Here is a 19,184-nt window from a genome sequence, read left to right on the forward strand (position 1 = left end):
GTGGGAGACCGTATCAAAAGCCTTGTTGAAGTCAAGGTATATCACATCCACTGACTTCCCCATGTCCACAGAGCTTGTTACCTCGTCACAGAAGCTAATCGGATTGGTCAGGCAGGACTTGCCCCTGGTGAATCCATGTTGGCTACTTTTGATCACTTTCCCCTCTTCCAAGTGCTTCAAAATGGATTTCTTGAGGATTCCCTCCATTATTTTCCCAGGGATTGAGGTAAGGCTGATGGATCTATAGTTCCCTGGATTGTCCTTCTTTCCTTTTTTAAAGATGGACACTACGTTTGCCCTCTTCCAGTCATCTGGTCTCTCCCCCGATCTCAAAGAGTCTTCAAGGATAATGGCCAAAGGTTCAGCAATGACCTCTGCCAATTCCCTCAGTACCCTTGGGTGCATTAAATCCAGACCCATGGCCTTGTGCACATCTAGTTTTTCTAGATAGCTCAGAACTTGTTCCTTCCCCACAGATGGCTGCCCTCCACCTTCCCATACTGCATCATCTACGACTGTCATGGGGAAGTTGACTTTGTCCGTGAAGACAGAGGCAAAAAAAGCATTGAGTACTTCAGCTTTCCCTGCATCATCTGTCACTAGGTTACCTTCCTCATCCAGTAATGGCCCCACACCTTCTCTGATAACCCGTTTATTGTTCACATGCCTGTAGAAACCCTTCTTGTCACTCTTCACATCCCTTGCCAGCTGCAGTTCCAATTGTGTTCTTGAATGAATTCACACAGAAAAATCATAAAAGATAAAAACACCATATCATGCATGAGCCAAGGCTTGTCACAAAGCCATCATTCCACACCTGATCTCCCAGCCTTCATCCGCAAAGGAAACCTGCACAATACTTTCAAAAGATGAGCCTGGGAGATTAAATTCATAAGTCTGTTAGATACTAAAATCACAATCTTAACAAAGACTTTGGATTTTTGCCCTTCCACAACATGCTGTAACTCGCTATTTTTTATTTTTTTTTAAATCCTGTGACTGCAAAGTTGTTAACAGTCCACTTCACTTTGAATGGTCTTTGGAAATGTGCAGACTACTCATGCTAAACAATCTGTTCCAATTTCTATTTAGCTATGACATTGTGACAGAATGTTGGGAGTCAACAGCTGAACCAGCAAGTGAGTCATTTCAAGAGCAGGGTACTAACCCTGAGTGAAGCTACCAGGGTTTAACTAGTGGATTAGACAGGGCTAGGGAGGACTAAGAAGAAAAGTGGCCCATTAACACGGGTGAAATAAAGCACAGTGAGAAAGTGCAAGGCAGAAAGACCAGGTCTGCAGAGCTAGGAAGGGGTATTGTTATTGCCTTTCTGAGAGATGTAAGGGAAAGCTACACTAATTATGGTGCATGAATCACTAAGGGGGTGTGAAGAGCAAAGGTGAATAAACTGCACTGGGATGCTGAGTGCTTGAAGGGTTCAGAGTCTGTCCAGACAGCAGAAGACAGGAGAGGGAAGCTGCCTTGTCTCAGACACTGATTACCTTTCACCAACCAAAGTTGAGCCAATACCACACCAATCTGTTCTCTACTATCCTGGGACCAATACACCTACAATAAAAAATCACTGCACAGGGTCTTAGTTATAAGCCTTTAACTTTGGCTAAAAAGCGCATTAGGACTCCATATTATCTCAGTAAACGTGGCCTTTGTGTGATTCCTTTTAAATGCAGTAATAACTTTTATATAGTGTTCTATCAAAGACCAGCTGCTATGGGGTGTTGCGGTGACTGTGCATTCACTCAGGTCCAGCTGCTTGAGCAGAAGCCATCTGTAGAACCCTGGCAGTGATGATTTCACACCCAGCCAAGCCCTCCTGGATACATCACCTACTTTCAGAGCTCCAGAGAACAAAGTCACTTCTCAGGAGCTGCAAAAGAAAATAAGTATAGAGAAAATAAACAAACAAGTAGTCCCAGCTAAGACACTAGTCTTTCTTTCTTCAAAGGTCTCCTGCATTGACTGTACTCCAACTTCAAGTTCACTGATTCATTAATAAGCACTAAAGGAGATAGTTTTTAACCCATAAACACAGAGGGCCTGTGTTTCTTTTACATGGGACCTTTTTTTGTGCTGGAAAGGTTTGCTGTACCAGCACCTCAGTGGGTGGTGAGCTGGCCTGGTCACAGAGCACCACCAGCAGCCACAGCCCCGGGGAACCAGCTGGGGCCACAGGTTCCCCGCCAGTCCCAGGGCTGGGAGACAGCCTTGGCATGGAGCCCTGCTAGCAGTTCTAGCCCCAGGGACATTGCTGGGGCTGGAGGAACCCCAGCAGCCCAGGGGCTGGAAGCCAGCAAGGGTGTGGAGCCCCACTGGCAGCTCCAGCTTCACGAACGCAGCCGGTGGGCAGGGGTCCCCTGCAGTGGGGAGCTGGCTGGGGTGTGGAGTCTTGCCAGCTGCTCCAGCTGCAGGAACACTGGCACGGGGAAGGGAGCAGGGAGTGGGCTGCGTATCAGCTCCTCTTCTTTTTACAAAAAAAACCACAGCTTTTTCATAAGGGCTTGAGCTCTGCTGGCTACCAAGCCACTTCCTGGTTGCTGATAAACACAAAAATTGGCTCTCCTCCCAGAGTTAGCCATTGCTGAAATGAGTTTCTTCTTTTTAAACTCACCCTTTGCTCTTGTCTTGGATTGGTGTGGTGATGTGGTGTGACAAGGTTCCTTCAGCACAGAACACCTCCTTAACCTTTTCCAAACTAGTGAGAGGTTGAAGCACCCTGTCACAGGTGCCAAGCCACTTGATCTCATTCAATAGAAAACACTGAACTCTTTGCATTAAAGGTTAAGCACTTGCTTAGGTATTTGAAGGTTTAGAGACTCTATGTATGTTGCTGAAAAAGACTTGGTGTGGCTAATTATCTACATACACAACTCCCATAGTTTTCCACGGGAGTTAAACATCCACAAGGTTTGCATCATCAAACACACAAGACTAACAGGCTTGGCTAATTTTTTACAAGTCTCTGACAAGACAGAAAAAAGACAGTGGCCTTAGAAAATCCCTGCACATGAGTTAGGAATGATGATGCAATTCAATGAGAAGGGCAGCTCTTACTTCTTAGGCACAGAGACCCAGGAGAGCTAGAATCAGATCCTGGCTCTTCCCCAGGCTTACTGTGGGTATGTCTATATTGCAGTTCATCACCCAGAGCTGACTTGTGTCAGCTGACTCAGGCTCACAGGCCTTAGGCTAAGGTTTAATTGTGGTGCAGATGTTTGGATTTGGTCTGCAGCCCAAGATCTGGGACCCTCCAACCTCATAGGGCCCTACAGCCCAGGTGCCAGCCTCAGCCACAATGTCTGCACTACAGTCAAACAGCCCCTTAACCCAAGTCAACAACTGTTGGTTTTACTTGCATTGTAGACATACCCTATTTGACCTGTGGCAAGTTACATAATCTTTCAGACTAGGGCTGCACTGAGCCATAGTGCTGGCAGCTTGATGCAAATGAGCAGTCTCAAAAATGCAAATGGATGTTCACTTGCATATTCACATGGCTAATTTGTATATTTACATGTGATTACCCTGCTAGCAGAGGCTGCTGCCAGCGCAAACAAACAGTGTAGATGTGGTTCTTCCAGCAAAAGCCCCCTTTGTCAGCAGCCCCTTATCCCTGATTGTTTCCAGGCATAAAGAACTGCTGACAAAGAGGGAATTTTGCTGGCAGAACCACATCTACACTGCTTCTTTCCTGCCAGCAAGGAGCTCTCATGTGAGTATGCAAATTGGTCACATGAATATGTAAATGAGCACCAGTGCCTTTTCAAGACCGCTCATGTGCATCAAGCTGCCAGCACTACAGGTCAGTGTAGCCCTAGCCTCAGTGTCTCATTTCTCCAACTGTAAAATGCAGCTATGGCACTTTTAGTTTTTGACCTACAGATCATACAGAAAATCTATTGCAGCGTGTATATAAGTAACCTAGCACAATGGGGCTTCTATATTAGCAGAGTTTTCTAGTTACTACCATAGCACAAATAATCTATCTATTTTAGGGAGTTTCTGTATGTCTGTTTGCCTGGTCATCCATCTGTGAGCCTGTTTGCTCAAGAATTCCTCCTAAATGGTAAGCTTTAAGATCACTATATTTGGCAGGCAGTTTTCTCTTATCATAATTAAAAGTAAGGTCAATGTTTGGTTGTGCCCGTTCAATGGGATGTGCCTGGAATCAGACTGCATCTCATCAGATGGAAAGGGACAGCTCTGATGGCAGGGACAGTTGTATGCCAGCATGAGTCTTTTCCAAAACAAGAGAATAATTGCAAAAAATAATTATTAACTGAGGTGAAAAGCAAAATTTTATTTGTGTAAACTTTACTTCCATTACAGTAGAAACATATACAGTACAAGCTTATGTAGTATATCAATTTTTCAGCAAAGCATACCAGTATTATGAAAAACCGATTAGTACTATGACTTTAGAAAAAACAACTGTAAAAATACTGTGCACTTTCAAACTTTTTTCTGCACATTGTTTTGATTTTTATATATTTAAGCATTAATTCTATAAGAATCACTTACTATATTCCAGAATTGCATGACCTAGGTGTAATACTCTATGCCTGTTTCCATTTTCATACTATTTTTATATTTACAAAATTTCCTCATCTGCACTCACATGTAATTTACAAGCTCCAAGAACAAATATTGTGAAAGCTAATTTCACACTCAAAGAAGCAAAACAGGCACAAGCTGAACTTTTGGTCAAAGTAGCTTAGTTCTGCTGTATCAAAGTCCTGCTTATGATCATCCAATGGCAATTTCCTCTTTTTAACCATATTTCCTCACTGTGGGTGGAGTTATGGACTTTCAAATTACAGGTCTGACCTTGCTGTCAATGACAAAACTTCTATTAAATTTAAAGGGGCTGGGATTGGAACCCATTTTATAATGACACCCCAGGAAAGTTTAAGACCAGATGGGGCCATCAGTTTTAGTCTGAACTGTACCTCACATGCCATCAACACCACCCAGAACCCACACACTAAAGTCAACAACCAAAATGAGACCAATGCATTTCAGTCACAGGACTATTGGGTGGTCCAGGCAAAGAACAGAAGGGCCAACGTGTACCAGCAAGCGAGGCCCTGGCATTGGCAGAGATATAACAACTGTTCCAAATTTACACAAATTGTGAGGCTGTCTATTGCCATCCTCAAAATATATTTCAACAAAATTACTTTGAAGGAAAAATCACTTTTATTTTCACTGTGTAACCTAGTTAAACTTAGCCTCTATGTACGGATATGGTTCAGGCAATCAAGTTTGTCCACCTTGTCATTAGTCAACAGGAAGTGTAATTACTGTAGCTGTAAAGGAGGTATCTGATGTTTCAGAGTAAGTGAGTTTAGTTCTGGTGTGAGCTTCCTCAGTTCGAATTACATGACAACTTCAGGCTCTATGTTAAATAGCAAATCATCATTTCCCCTGCGGACTTCAAGTAGTAGAGGTGACTCATTCATCACAGCATCTTGCAGGTCACTAGAGGTCATCAAAGGACGTCCATTTACTTTGACAATGATGTCTCCATCTTTGATACCACCTCTGCATAGGCAAGATAAAGGAATAAGCTGTGTATTCAAAAGCATGAAATTCACTGGGTATAGAAGACCAGCATGATGCCTATGCAGGACTGATTTGATGTTAGTGGTACTTATTTCCTGCTCTCAGCCTTTCCACAGAGGTGAATTTCACACAGGTTGCATACTAACTGCAGTACATTGTAATCTGGGAAGTTGTCTAAAATCGGACATGAAGCACAGTCCTAATAGCAATTTTAAAAAGTTAAATAATTGCAAGATGGATAAAAATTAAAATTCTGAATTTTTCAGTGAATTAATCACTTGAACAAAAGTGGTTTGCCTCAAATATAATATTTCATTTTGACAACACTCAAAATGTTTCTTTTTTGATTTTGACAATTTTAAATAACGTACAGGTTGAACATCTCTAGTCCAGTACATTCTGGTCCAGCATGATTTTACTTATGCAGAAGTCCACATATCATGGGTGTGACCAAATTTCCTGCGGTACCATAAAGTTTGTTTACAGCCACCAGTCCTGGCTCTCATTGTTTTGTGCTGTTATTTAGATTTAATTTACCTCTAACTGTCTTCTAAGAGCCCAGTAAGTAGTGGGAGTGTTGGCAATGCTGCTAGACAGTATTGACCTTCCATGGTCCAGCAAATTCTCTCATTTATCACCACTCAGGTCCTGAGGGTGCTGAACTACAGAGATTCAACTTGTATTTAAATCTTTAAAAATAAAAGAAATTTTTGAAACAATGGGGCAATTCACATGGAAATGAAATGTTTTCATTTATTTGATTTTTTTAAAAGAGCTGTTGAAAAATCAACATAAATGTGCAAAGTGTTTTGGTGTTGCTAAAGATGCAAGTTTTGCAGAAAAAAATTATATGACAAATGGTGCCCAGCTCTAATGGAATGGTTGATTGAAGATATGTCTTCTAATAAAATATAAGATATGTCTTCTCTAACAGTCAAAGTACAAATATAATTTTCATTTGGTGTGACACTATATGAAATATGGGAGACATTCTTCTGCCAAGACAGGACTGTCCATTATAATATATACAGGGTACCCTGTGAAGAAATTAGTTCCACTTCCAAAATTTCTAAAGTGGACAGAATGTACTGACCCAAACGCTGGTAATTTGTTTCTTTGCCTTTCAGCTATTTACCTGAAAGGCTTTTAGTTCATCCAATTTTCTTATTAATTCCTAGAAAAAGTTTTAAAATGGGATACGTAGAAAGCCTGAAAACACAATCATTCATTCCTCCAAGATGAAGTGTTGGGGCTTAACAATATTAGTATGAAATGTAGTTTGAAAACTGAGCCTCATCTGTAGAAAAATCAAGCCAACAGCTACTCTGTCATGGTAATGAGAAACAGATGAAGACATTTATTCAACAAAGATTGGCAAGCATCATCCTCATTTATATTGAAGGTTCTGTTTATTCACACTTCATTTTGCCTTTCAAATACAAATAAGGTCACATACTTATGCAAGTGTATTTATTTATTTAAAAATTCAAACTAGCTAATTCTTTAAGATGTTGCCCTTAGCAATGACATTATAAATATTTTTACTATTTTAAATATTAATAGAAATTCATCAAAATATTTTAACAGTTATTTTACTAAAAGACCCAAATACCCTTCAAAAAGCAAAAATAATATAAAGCAAGAATAGGCAAGACCTTGCATAGAAATGACAACACTGCCTGTTAGTTTCTGTTGGATAAGTCTGTTCAACATGAAGAAAAATTATGTTTGCTTTGGATGCCACCTACCTCTGAGAAGGTGAATTTGGAACAACTTCATGTACATAAATTCCACTGCTGACATCAGGAAAATCAGGATTATCGAGTTTTAGTTCTTCCACAAGGCTAAGCAAAGATTAAAATATTGCAATCAGTTTCATTGTTTCAAAGAGAAATAATTCCCAGAAGTACTGCATTGTTCTTGAGCTTGATTTTTAATAAAATAAGTGTGACGAAATACATGACTTAACCTAAGTATGTATCCACAAATCACCTTGCATTAAAACAAAAAAGCAGTCATGTAGCACTTTAAAGACTAACAAAATAATTTATTAGGTGATGAGCTTTCATGGGACAGACCCACTTCCTCAGATCATAGCCTTACCAGAACAGAATCAATATATAAAGCACAGAGGTCCAAAAATTGTTATTGAGGTTTGAAAAATCAGAAAAATTGTTATCAAGGTTGGCAAAACAGAAGAGCAGAGGAGCAGCAGGATGGGGGTGTGGGGTGGGGAATTAAAATTTTCTGAATGAAATAAAACCTCTCTATATCAGTAGATTTTAAAAGGAATTAAATTAACTCTCATGTATCCATCTATTGCACATGCCATAATTATTTGCTCGCACCTCATGAAGATAAAGCTTATTCTATTTTTTAATTGTGTTTTATATGGTGGTAGCACCTAAGGCTATGTCTCCATAGCCAAGAACTGTTGGCAAATGATACAGATATGCAAACTGCCAACACATTGCATATCTCTTGCTGACATTTCTGTTGGGAGAGGCTTTTCTGACATTTGGCCCATCTACACAGGGCAAATGTCAAAAAATAAAAAAAACCCGCTGTTGAGACATCCCTTCTTCCTTGTGGAAAGACGTGTACAGGGATATTAACAGAATGCTCCCGACTGGCAGGTCTCTTCTGAGAGTTCTGCAGTCTGGATGCGCACACTGTTGACAAAACTTCAGTCAACAGAAATTTTGTCAACAGAAGCCGCCAGTTTAGACATAGCCTAAGAGTGCCTGTCATGGACCCTATTGCACTACACAGAATTTATAGACTGGTCCAGAGAGTTTATAATCTAACATCAACACTAATGCTAAGGCAAAAATTGCTAATAGTCATGTCTATTTTGGCATTTCATTAAAGTCAGATGGAACTACTGTGATCATCTAGTCTGACCTACATATTGCAGGCCATAGAACTTCTCCACCTTCTTCCTTAATAGACCCCTAACCTCTGATTGACTTACTGAAGTCCTTAAACGGTGCTTCCCCATTTACACTAGTTTAAACCTGCATGTGGCCCATGGTCATTTTGGACGTTCCCTGAAAACATCTGCTGAATGTACAGCAGCAGTCAGAAAAAAGCTGACAATGTTGGAAACCAGTAGGAAAGAGAAAGATCATATGGCTGAATACATCATAATTTCACCATTTAAATCCATGGTGCACTCAACACATGCAGTTCTGGTCACCCCATCTGAAAAAAGAGATGCTTTTGAATTAACAGAGTATGGAGAAGGGCAACCAGCTTCCGTAGGAGGGGAGATTAAGAAGAGTGGGACTGATAATTTTAGAAAAGATATTATCATGACAGGATATGACAGAAATCCATAAAATCATAACTGGTGTGGAGAATGTGAATAAGAAAGTGTTATTTACCCCTCCACATAACATAAGACCCTGGGGGCGGGGGTCAAGTGATGAAATTAATAGGTGGCAGGTTTAAAACAAACATAAGGAAGGACTTTTTCACACAGCACAGTCAACCTGTGGAACTTAATGTCAGGGGATGTTGTGAAGGCCAGAAACATAAGTGGGTTCAAAAGCAATTAGCAGAGTTCATGTAGGATATTAGCAATGACTATTAGCAAAAATCAGCAGGGACAGAACCATATGCCTTTAAACCTCTGACTGCCAGAAGCTGGAAACAGATGACAGGGAGCGATCACGCAACAAAAATAACCTTGTTCTCTTCATTCCTTCTAAAGCACCTGATACTGGCCCTCCTTGGAAGATAGGATACTAGGCAAGACAGACCATTTTACTGACCTAGTCTGACCATTTTTATGTTCACTTATTTGCTCTACAGTGATCTTTCACACACCAGACAGTTACTGGTTTTATGTTAAATATAATGGACACAGAATTGTAAGAAATTGTTCTTATCCTGACAGTTCTTTTGCACAATTCATCTGGCTAGGAAATGTATTGTTAACAAGAAGACCGTTAGACAGAACGAGCAGCGGGGCTGACAGCCACCACAGATCCCAGGGCAAGGTGGGAGAGGGGCCAACTCTGCACACCCAGAAGAGGCAGGGCCAAGGGCAGAAGGGGTGAGGCCCAGGCATCAGCTTTTAGCATCACTCGGATCATGGCACTGGGCTCCCCCTTCTCCTTCAGAGCCAAGCAAACTGGCACAGCAGCGCTGCCACAGCAGTCCAAAAGGGCCAAAGTAGCAGCAGTGGCAGGTGGAGCTCTGAGCCCCTTTGAAATGCCCCCAACATCTGCAGGCCTGGGGACAAGTGAATGGAAGTCACGATTTTCAATCCTACAACATATTGGGACTACAGGAAAAGCACTGGCCTCGTATCAAAATAGCAGTTAGTGTGACATTAATTTTGTTTCTAAAAAAAGAAATTGGATTCTTACAGAATATCAGCTGAGCGGGAGAAGCAGAGTGAGCAACTCTGCAGGGCACCCATTAACGTGTATTGCCACCAGTGGCAGCAATGGGAAAATTTTGAGATGAGTCATTTCCCTGATCACTGAATGCAAATTTTACTGCTGAAAACTACCTTATGGAAGTTTATAAAGAGAGCTGAAGTTAATTGCTCTGTACCATTTCAAAACCTTTGTAATGCATTGTGTGTGTGCCAGTGCAGTTTCTATTTTTAAAAGATACTTACTTGGGTGTTATTGTCAGCATCCTTATGCCAATGAAGCGTTTTTTCCCATCTGGATAAAAACAAAAATAAAAAAACAGCAGCTTTATGTTAGAAGCTTAGGCAAACAATCACAAGAATCGCCACGGAAGTGTAAGAGCTAACACAAGCAAGATGTGCAGTTTAGAGCACCGAGAATGCAAAGCACACACAGGCTATGTCTACAATAGCCCCAGAACTTCAAAAGGGGCATGACAATGAACCTAATCGAAAGATGCTAAGGAGGCGCTGCAATGAATATGCAGTGCCTCATTAGCAAAATGGTGGCCGCGGCACTTGAAAGTGCCAGTTTCGATCTCACACAGCTCATCTACATGGGGTCCTTTTCGAAAGGACCCCTCACACTTTGAAATCCCTTTATTCCTATAACCAGATATAAAATAAGAGAATTTTGAGTGTGCGGGGTCCTTTCATGGCAGCACCTCATTAGCATCTTTCAATTAGGTTCGTTATCATGCCCCTTTTGAAGGTCTGGGGCTAGTGTAGATATAGCCACGGTGATTAGAAAGACTTCTACAGCCATCTCTCAAAGCCATTTTTCATCTGAAGAAGTGGGATTTAGCCAAGAAGGTTCATGACCTAATACAGGTGTTAGTTGGTAATGTGTCACAGTACTGCTTGTTATTTGTAAAGCCCTAGATTATTAGAATTTGGATTTATCCTGTTGTTAGCCCTATTGTTGAAATGATGGGTGCTATAAAAGGACTCACAAGACATCATTTCAGTAGTACAATAAACCTTTTCTTTAAGGAAAATTCAGAAAATGTCCAAGATTTTATAGCATAAATATCGTTAGAACTTATTATACCTAAGAAAACACAAAATTTTATAACCAAGTGCATTTGAGCCAAAGATGCTTAAATCAATTCATCAAGATAAGATTTTGAAAAGAAAAATCAGGTGGTGGGGGGATGGAAATTTCACAAAAAAAGCCAAATAAATAAAATGGCATGTAAATAAAATACTTCCTTCCTTGCCTTTTACCACAGGAGTTGAGATCACATGGTGCTCAAGCTGAGGGACCCTGGGTTAATCAGGAGGATGCTAAATAAAAGAATTATCAGTGAAGTGTTCTCAACCCTAGAAATTGCTTCCCTTGCTGGCTTGTCAAAGCCCAGATCCAATAACCACCAGGTCATTCTATGCAATCTCAGCACAGAACTGCTTGCAGGATTAGTGCCCATTCTCTTATTTTAGAAGTTTCCAATCAGGGAGAAGAAACAATAACCCAGGGGCAAGGTGGGACGAGAGCTGGCTCCCTGCACTCAGAAGGGGCAGGGCCAAGAGCAGAAGAGGCAGGCGTAAAGACAATCAGCCCTGGGGGGCCCCTCCTGCTCCCACAGAGCTGCACACGGAACAGCACCACATCACTGTTGTGGCATTTCAAAGGGCTGCCAGCGCTGCTACTTCTGCAGTGTCTGGAGCTCTGGGCTCCTTTGAAAAGCCAGGCCCTGGGGCAACAGCCCCCTTCCTCCTGTCCTTCCATCCTGCCATCTGCAGGTCTGCCTGGGGCGTGAAACTCAGGCCAGCTCAGGCATTGGTCCTCTCTCCTGGTATCATGTAGTAATTTTTGTTGTCAGAAGGGAGTTGTGGTGCAGTGAAGTTTAAGAACCAATGTGATTCACCACAAGGCCACGAGGCAGGTGAGTATGATCAGTCCCATACTGACAACCTGAAGTTACAAGACTCAAGTTCTCACAGAGCCAGTCCCTTGCCTCCCTGGCCTCTGCCTGAACAATGAGACAAATGTGCCATAGGCTCTTTCATGTTTACAGAGACAGAACGTTCTACAGACACTTCTGATAATCCCATGCAAGTAAATTACATGAAACTTAGGAATGGTCTACAACAGAACATTAGATCAATCCAGCTATCTCCATCTGGGGTGTGAAAAATCCATGCCCCCAAGTCACAATGTTAAATCAAGACCTTAGACCTTAGGCTGATGGAAGAATTTTTTCTGCTGAGCACGTAACTACTGCCTCTCAAAGAGGTGGATTACCTACGACAAGTCAACAGGAAAACCTCTCCCACCAAGCATGAATGAAAACATCGTGAAGTGGCCTTCACTCATTTGAACGTGTGGTGCAAGTGAGTTTAAATGGTGCAAAGTCAGCCCTGCTATAAGCAGGCACAAGTCCACTGGTACTGTAGTTACCACAGTTCTGAGCAGGCATGATGCCACATAGCTGCTTTATGTGTTAATTTGATTTAATGATGTCCTGCAGTGAGTACAAAAGCAGTTGATTATATCCTGGATAGAAGACAATTTCCTCTCACTTGCTGCAGAATAACTGCCTTTCAATTTATGCGAGTGTCCTGCTGCTCTCACATTATGAGGGAGGGTGAAAAGGAGAACCTAGACAGTTTTCTCTCACACCATTTCTTTCCAGGACAAATAATCCCAGACTGGGACCTACTCCTGAACTCCTTGCACACCCAATACCCCCATTACAGTCAATAAGAAGTCCTGCGGCACCTTATAGACTAACAGATATTTTGGAGCATAAGCTTTCATGGGCAAAGAACCACTTCGTCTTTGCCCACAAAAGCTTATGCTCCAAAATACGTGTTAGTCTATAAGGTGTCACAGGACTTCTTGTTGTTTGGGAAGATACAGACTAACACTTGTACCTCTCTGATACTTATTACAGTCAATGGAAGTTTTGAGTACCCCAGAGATTTACTTGTCCCTCAGCAATCTGACAGCAGACCTTCAGCCAGTTTAGTTGCCTTCTCTGGAATGTTGCTCACCTTAATAATTTTTTTCTGATTTGTCAGCCTTGATTACTGTTTTTGGTTCTCTGTGCCTTAAATATTGAGTCTGTTCTGGTATGGCTATGGTCTGAAGAAGTGGGTCTGTCCCACGAAAGCTCGCCTAATAAATTATTTTGTTAGTCTTTAAAGTGCTACTTAACTGCTATTTTGTTTCTGAAAGTTTTAATGAAAGATAAGCAACTCTGGCCAGAGTCAACTCCAGATAAAGTTCTGTTGTTCAAAAGGGGTGTCAACCACCATTGACTTGGGCCAGTTCCAGTTATGTGGCCTGTTTAGTTTATAGGTAACTTCTTCAGAACTGAAGCTTCTGATTAAAAAAAGAACCCACATAGTTCCAAACTCCCAGGTTTGTACAGGAGGGTCTCAAACTTGTGTATAAATTAAGCGTGAAATCAATCAGGGTGTTGTCTTCCTGATTCCACAATCTGTCTTAAAAGATGTTTCTGAGTGTGTGTGAAAGTTGAAAATGCCTTATATGTCACCTTATTTCATTGATGGTCATTTTAGCAGTTGGAATAGTGAAAGAGGCTGAACAGAAAAAGGGAGAGAGAGAGAGGGAACAAGATGGAGGGAGTGTTGAATTTGGAATTGCTGCGAAGAATAAAATGTGGAGGAAAGAAAGCATAAGAACTACAAACATGGAAGAGATACAGGTACAGCTATGAAAGTGGAGATGAAGGAGAAACCTAGGACAGACATAGTGCTAATCCTAAAATGTTATGTTTACATGACCAAGTTTCATTGCTAAAACCTGCTTTTGGCAACAATGCAGTGATATCCTTCACACTGCAATGCCACTTTTGTTGGGAGTAACACCCATTTTTGGTGACAAAAACCGTCCACCCTTACAGCCTTTTTTCTTTTCCTCTCCCTTTATTGTCAACAAAGAGCCAAGACAAAATGCTGTTTGTCTTGTTGACAGAACTCGCCTCTGACAGTATCCCGCAATGCCTGCCCTGATGGTTCTGTTGAGTGTTTTGATCTCTGCTGCCCTGTAGGCATGCACCCCTCCCTTTCCAAAGCTCTGAGAAACATCTACAGCTGAATGTGCTGCTCCTTTCAGGGAACAAACAAAGAACAAATCATTGGACTGTTCCTGTTCTGCCCTACACTAGGAACACAGCCCAGGCAGTCTGCTGCTGCAGGGGAAGGTGGACAGATTACTGTCCTGCTTTGACTCTCCTAAGCGCAAAGAGCCCAGTGAGCTACTCATGATGCTGGTGCTGTGGGAGAACTCTGAGGGAATCCCAAGATGCACAGGGATCAGGCTTGCCTTACCACAACTCTGCACTGTGAGATACATACCCACAGTGCATTGCTCACACTGTTGAGGACAGTGCCCTCTGGTGTGGACATGATCTGTGGCCAGAGACAGCAAGTGTGAACACCTGCTAGAAATTTTTGTTTACTCAACTTTTGGATGTTGCCATAAGGTTTGTCAACAAAACTTGGTAGTATAGTCATACCCAGAGGCACTGCTATCTCTGTAGGCAATGCTAAAAGTGACAATAAGGCAGTGGCTAAATAAGAATTAAAGATAATGGCTTAGTTACTACATGAAGGCCTTATTCCACTATCTTTGCACAAACTGTCCATATAGACCCCTGAGAGATCTACTGTGAACTGAAGATTTATAGACCATAAGTAAAACTAGAATGTGGCCTTCTATCCAGAATGAGTTTGAAAAACCTTATGTAAAATAAAGGGTTTATTACTGTAGTAAAATATACACAAGGATCTAATTTGTGAAGTTATTTTATCTGTTGCTTTGGTCTGAGCAGAAGCTTTCTGTAAGAAACCCACATCTCTTTTTCTTGGAGCAGTCTCATCAGAACATGAGAACCTAGGACTCTCTTTGAAAAAATGACATCACGTTACATTTCCACAAGTCAAATGTCCAATGCAAAAATTGAGTTACCCATAACAAAACCAGCTGGAGGGAGTATAAATTGGCAGCTTTGCTGCCAGTGAAGCCAACAAATGAAGGGGCACCAAGACTCAATTACAGTGTGTTGTCACCACAGAGGCATGGCTCATTTGAGGGCAAAACCGAGTCGCACTGGGAGAGCAATGTGGGGAAGCTGGAGCTATGGTATGTCATACTACAGTTTCCAAAGCTATAACTGGCAGTTTTCATGAACAGTTGAAATTGCTGTAGGGATCAGGAGGCAGAAGAAAAACAAATTAAGACAGCAAGCCCAGAATGGAAAGAGGCCCTGAAAATAATGAGCTTCTTACCAGAGTGAAGTCATATTAACTAAGGCCTTATTATCATTTATTTTAAAAGGTTCATATGCTGGAATAATCAAACTACACAGATGTGGGACAGCTTCATTCTGAAGCCAGTATTATCCAGGGAGAAGGAAGCCTTTTAACGTTCTCCGAAACAGAAGGTTCCAGATTCACTAACGAGGCCTAGATAATTTGTCCCACTCCAGTGATGGAAAACAGCTGCAAACCTGGTTTGTCTAAACTAGAGGAGTGCAAAGGAGCTTCAGCTTGCTAGTGAAGTTTCACCCAAAGCCTGGAAGTAGCTTTCTCCTCTACATTTCCATACATAATAAAGACACTAAATATTATCAAAAGAAAAAAGCAGTCAAGTAGCACTTTAAAAACTAATAAAATAATTTATTAGGTGAGCTTTCGTGGGACAGATGAAAGCTCACCTAATAAATTATTTTGTTAGTCTTTAAAGTGCTACTTGACTGCGTTTTTCTTTTGATAGTATATAGACTAGTACAGCTTTCTCTCTGTTACTAAATATTATCTATTTCTTTTTCTCAAAGTTAAGCTTCTTGATGGATTTTATGATAATATGCATATACAAAATGAGACAGGTAAAGTCTAAAGGCACAAACATTCATAACCAGAGACAAAGCTAGAGCACAAGTATTATTGTTAGAGGCAAATTAAGGCCTGAACCTCTAAACAGGCCCTACCAGAGATGCGGGGGTGGGGAAAGGGGCTGGGACAGGGGGGCTAAAAGGCCATTTGGCCCAGGCCTCAGGAGACAAAGGAGCCTCAAATTTTGACATGTTTCTATCATGTAATTTCTGTTTGTTAAACACCTTCCAGTTATAACAGAGACAACAACACGAGCTATACATGCCTAGAAAAATTATTTAATTTTTAAATCATTGTGGGACTTCAGGCCCTTGCCAATTATTTGGTCATATCCGAGTTTTCATCTGCATAACTAGAGACTGCTCTAGCTTCTGTGATTAAAACAGAAAGCAGTCAAGTAGCACTTTAAAGACTAGCAAAATAGTTTATTAGGTGGGCTTTCGTGGGACAGACCCACTTCTTCAGACCATAGCCAGACCAGAACAGACTCAATATTTAAGGCACAGAGAACCAAAAACAGTGAGCAAGGAGGTTTTGATAGTGTATAGACTAGCACGGCTTCCTCTCTCTTACTACTTCTGTGATTAGTGATTCTACATTTACAGTCTTTGCATAGTTTTTAGATTTTGCTTGGTTTGAGCAAGAGTTTAACCTTCATATTAAATGTCTATCTCTGCAGAGAAGATTTTCATATTTCTGTGTTTTCTTATGTGTCTTCATATACAATTACCATATCAGACTCAGCAGCAAGCTACCTCTTTGTCCAGTTTTAGATTCACCTTTAAAGGCTTCTTTGTGAAAATAAACTTTTAATTCTATTTATTTAATAAACTTTATATCAAATTTGGCACTTGCCCCATGTTCCTACTCATAATAACGCACAAGTTATTAGAGGTATATACAATTAAAATTTTGTACAACCAATTGCTTTTAGCAAATTAATTTATTATGTGCTACTGTGTTTTTAAAATACCATTTATAAAAATGAAGCGAAGATTTGAAAGTGGGGCAAATAAGAGATGTAGAAAGCAACGAAGTGAAGCAGCAGTTAAGAGTTTAAAAACAATAACTTGTGGAAAAGACATCTCAGCCGTTCGATTGTGACCATACTGACAGTGACACTTCCAATTTCAATGATGAAAACTTTGTGCCTAACAATGAGATTTTAATGCCACTGCCTCAAAATGAGGTGATTAATCAAGACACAGAAATGCCAACAGTAGCAATTGATGCAGAATCTATGCTCCATTTAGAATATGTGCAGGCAGAAAACGAAGACCTTGGAAATTCTGCAAGAGCAAGAACTTATGACTAGCAGAGGACACAGTGCAACAACAGTGGCATCAAAACCTGATACTGCACTTCTTGATAAGAACGATGTTGCTCAAATGCAGTCATTTCTCAAAGTTAGTTGTTTTCAGATTCCAACTAATATACCAAAAGATGCTGATAGTCATGTTTTTTCTGCTCACCTGCTGACAAAACTCTTCCAAATGGAGAGATCTATACAAGAGACTGGCTCTATTGGAGCATGGAAAAGGAGGCTCTGCATTGTGTACCCTGCTTCATTTTTAACAGCAATACTTCAAATGCATCAGTACTGTCTTATTCATCTGGTTGGAGCATCAATAGAGCTTGAAGGAAGGTGAAAGACTGAATACCTACCTGCACATGAGAGATAACACTGGACAACTTCTTAAAATTGCTCAAAAGAGTCGTGATACAATCCCTTCTGAGTCCAAATCAGTAGCGCAGGATATTGACATTTCATCTGAATTTTCTACCAGTTTCAGCCTGACATCTCAATCTGACACAGAAAGCCACTATCAAGTCAATTTTTCTTCTTTTTTTTTGTTATTATTTATCCCATCAAGTCTGGTCTTACACATCGATTTGAGTCACTGCAACAAATTTGGATTCCTTTGGGAGTTCAGAGTGATGAAGATCTATATTCAGCAGCTGAACAGTATCAACAAAGGTTACAACAACAGTTTCAAAAGAGCTCTGCAATGAGATCATCTTCCTGAAACACATACAGTCCACCAACTCTAAGTCAGACTGCAAGCCAAAAGAACTGCTTCAAGAAGTCAAAAGACTGCAAGACTGCAAGCCAAAAGAACTGCTTCAAGAAGTATTCAGTCTTGGCCCATCAACCATATTTCCTAATATTCCTATTTGTATAATGGGGCTGATTTTACCTCCTTCTCTGAGATGCTCAGGGTCAGTTAATGCTTCTATAAAGTTTTCCATACCTAATGCCTATAGAGTTGAAGTTTTATTATTAAGGTAACTATAAATAAGCTATTAATGCCATCCATTTGATGTCTAGTGGTAAATAACTACATTTTAAATATATTTAAATATTGCTCAGAATTCCTAATCCATATATTTTTTATTATTTCCCCACACAAGTAGGATTACATACTTGCAATAAACACACAGTATGATTTCACGACTATGCACTTTATAAAACATTGATAAAGTTATCTGTTCAACTGAGATTGAAAAAGCTGTAGTCATACAAATTATACAATGTCATGGATATTTACTCTCCAGCAGAATCAAGTTGTAAAGAAACACTTCCTAAGAAGTTTACTGTAATCATTTATGCATAATCCAATCTTTTCAATTAGATGATATCCAGAGAAGAATGGCAACACCCTTCTTATTTCATGTGATTTAATCATAGCATGATTCCGAGGGTGGATCAAAGTTAAACTAATTATTCCCTGTTTATATGACAAAAATGTAAGTGGACCCAAGGAAAAGGAAGATGAAAACCTCACAGTTCTGTTTACAGTCATAACAAGGAACAGCACACGCACAAACTTCTGAAAACTATTATTACGTGTCCAAAAATGCAAAATTAATTCTGTGCCCAATGCAAATAACTGCTGAAATGAACTCGCTCTTTCCACATTTCTAGCACAGCAAGAGTTACTAAATGTCTTTAAAGAATAGCCCTGCTTTGGCAGTAGTTCAGGGCAAATGAGCTCATGCCTCTGACAGTATGCAAGTGGTTCCTGACCAGATGAGTGTCTTGGTTCAGTCTGACATTCCCAGTGAGGGTTAGTAACTAAGTGTGCCATACAGAGAGGGGACAAAGAAGAAAAAAAAACCTAGATATGGGGACCACTCTGTATGGGATATACACATCCCAATGAGGTGGCTCTTCCTTTCATTTCTTGTCTGCCCTGTGTAGTAGGGGGTTGGGTTGAATATAGTGGAAGAGGGGGAGGTGACCTGTTTTACAGGTTAAGGAGAGCATTCCAGCATGGAAAGAGAAACAGGCATGCCTGTGAGGGAAGCA

At 40.7% G+C, this 19,184-nt stretch overlaps 1 protein-coding gene across 1 annotated transcript in view; it reads right to left on the reverse strand.

Moving 5' to 3' along the window:
- Positions 1 to 4,299: 4,299 nt before the first annotated feature.
- Positions 4,300 to 19,184, reverse strand: part of HTRA3 (HtrA serine peptidase 3) — a 40,706-nt gene continuing 25,821 nt past the window's right edge. The window contains exons 7-9 of the mRNA XM_074991713.1: positions 10,217 to 10,265; positions 7,332 to 7,427; positions 4,300 to 5,562 (exon numbers count right to left, since the gene is read on the reverse strand). Coding sequence (XP_074847814.1) covers positions 5,397 to 5,562; positions 7,332 to 7,427; positions 10,217 to 10,265 — 311 coding nt within the window. The 3' untranslated portion in view covers positions 4,300 to 5,396. The remainder of the gene's footprint in view (positions 5,563 to 7,331; positions 7,428 to 10,216; positions 10,266 to 19,184) is intronic.

The sequence above is a fragment of the Carettochelys insculpta genome, chromosome 4, assembly GCF_033958435.1.
Source record: "Carettochelys insculpta isolate YL-2023 chromosome 4, ASM3395843v1, whole genome shotgun sequence".
NCBI classification, from domain to species: Eukaryota; Metazoa; Chordata; order Testudines; family Carettochelyidae; genus Carettochelys; species Carettochelys insculpta.